Source organism: Protobothrops mucrosquamatus, unplaced genomic scaffold, assembly GCF_001527695.2.
Source record: "Protobothrops mucrosquamatus isolate PMUCROS unplaced genomic scaffold, P.Mucros_1.0 scaffold635, whole genome shotgun sequence".
In the NCBI taxonomy this organism is placed as follows: domain Eukaryota; kingdom Metazoa; phylum Chordata; class Lepidosauria; order Squamata; family Viperidae; genus Protobothrops; species Protobothrops mucrosquamatus.
Window position 1 is genome coordinate 21,724 of NW_015386927.1, and position 1,747 is coordinate 23,470.

General features: G+C 38.7%; 1 protein-coding gene across 1 annotated transcript in view; it reads left to right on the forward strand.

The window, feature by feature from the left end:
- The window catches only part of SLC43A3 (solute carrier family 43 member 3), a 27,288-nt gene that overhangs the window by 19,941 nt on the left and 5,600 nt on the right, over positions 1-1,747 (forward strand). The window contains exon 8 of the mRNA XM_015817759.1: positions 1,339-1,496. Coding sequence (XP_015673245.1) covers positions 1,339-1,496 — 158 coding nt within the window. The remainder of the gene's footprint in view (positions 1-1,338; positions 1,497-1,747) is intronic.

Below are 1,747 nucleotides of genomic sequence, written 5' to 3' on the forward strand. Positions count from 1 at the left end.
GTGCTATTTTAGGCATGCACTGTGAAAGCCTGTCCTTGGATTTGTCTAGGGATGTGTTTTGCATCTGATTGTCACTGTACCTTTAACAGCAGTTTGGTGTGCAAAAGTAATTTGAGGCTAGAAAAGCTGCACCAGTAGGTCTATTCTTAACATCCAGCTGCTATTTAAGTTAAAAGACACATCCATGCATTGTTTGGTTAACAATTTTAGATTCATAATTTTTCTTGTGCCTGCCTATTCACCTTAAGCGTTTTTGTTCCTGAGTTGTTGTGTCAAGTTTCTGGCTCAGGTGCTACAAAAATTTCAGAAACATCTGAACTTAACAGTAGAACAGGCAGCCTGCACTGGGATGACTCATGCCATTTAATTGAATTAAGTATGCCTGCAGCTTAGATAAGTGTCATTAGCAAGCCAGCCCTCTATATGTTTATTTGCAAATATGGACACTTAATTTCATATTTCATGAAATACATCTCATAATTCTCTAAGTTCACTTTGGATTGATGAAGCCACTTCTTGTGAGTGAAAATCAGGAGGGAAACAAGGGATGAAGAGCTGAACTTTCCAGTTACTTGCCTCTTCTGGGCTTCCAAGTGGGCCTTTCCTCCACTAATTTCAAATAATCTTTGCAAAGGCATCCTTGGTCTTCTCACCTTGTTTCTCTTCCTGATTGCTCCAGGAGCTTCGCTTCTTCAAAGAGGAGTTGCAATTAGATCAATCTGTGTGCCAGATATAGACTGACTCTGCTGGTGTAGTTCATGCATTATGCTGAGCCGTAATAAGTGAGTTAACTCATCATTCTGTGCCAAAACCAAATAAATGACATTATGCCATTGCATTATATCTGAACCGGGGCAGTCTGTTTAATGGATTTACTTCCAAATAAAGGTAGATGTCAGTATCAGCAAGCAGACCAGTAATTCTTTTTCACCTTTCAGAGATACTAATGCAAAGAAAGAGTAAAGGAAAGCAGTAATTGATCTAGAAAGAACAATTATTAAGTCAAATGTGACACGGAAAGTGGTTTGTACCAGAAAACACAATTTTCAGGGTCTCTGAGGCTTTCTCCTGCCTTTTGCTTTGTATGTTTGATTATCCACTTAATGTGTATACATGTTGTAGAATATGTATTGACACTGACTAATTTCATTTCAGTTTTGCATTTTCATACTATGGTTCAATAGCTTCAAGAATTAATAAAAGCTTACTCGTAAATCCTTTTCCTTTTTTCTTTGCATATATAACATTTGTTAAGTTTTGTACACAAGATGTATGTAGAAATAGGTTCACAAGGCCAAGGGAAGAACAAGGTATGTGTCATATTTCCTGTATCTGCAGATTGAACTGTCCTGGGATTTCCCATTCCTACCGCACATATGAGGAACAAGGCTCCCCCAAGATCACAGTTGCAGATGAAGCCCAAGACTCAAATAATCTACATCATGAGTCAGCACTCAAAGAAGAACAAGCTACCATCAAGGAGACAGTTGACAAAGGTAGAGGCTGAGGCAGAATAATAGAAAAACAGAGCTGGAAGGGACCTTGGAGGTCTTCTAATCCAACCACCTGTGGATCTCCTATTTAGCTAGGGTTACATTATTTGGAATGGCTGGGCCATTCTTCTGTGTAATTTTTAGGTTCTTCTGCAAAGTAATGATAAAATATGAGTCTGCCTCCATGTATATTTCAGAGGCAGCCTTCACTGGACTACACAATTCATCCAGGATTGAGAGATGCTCCTTTTTTT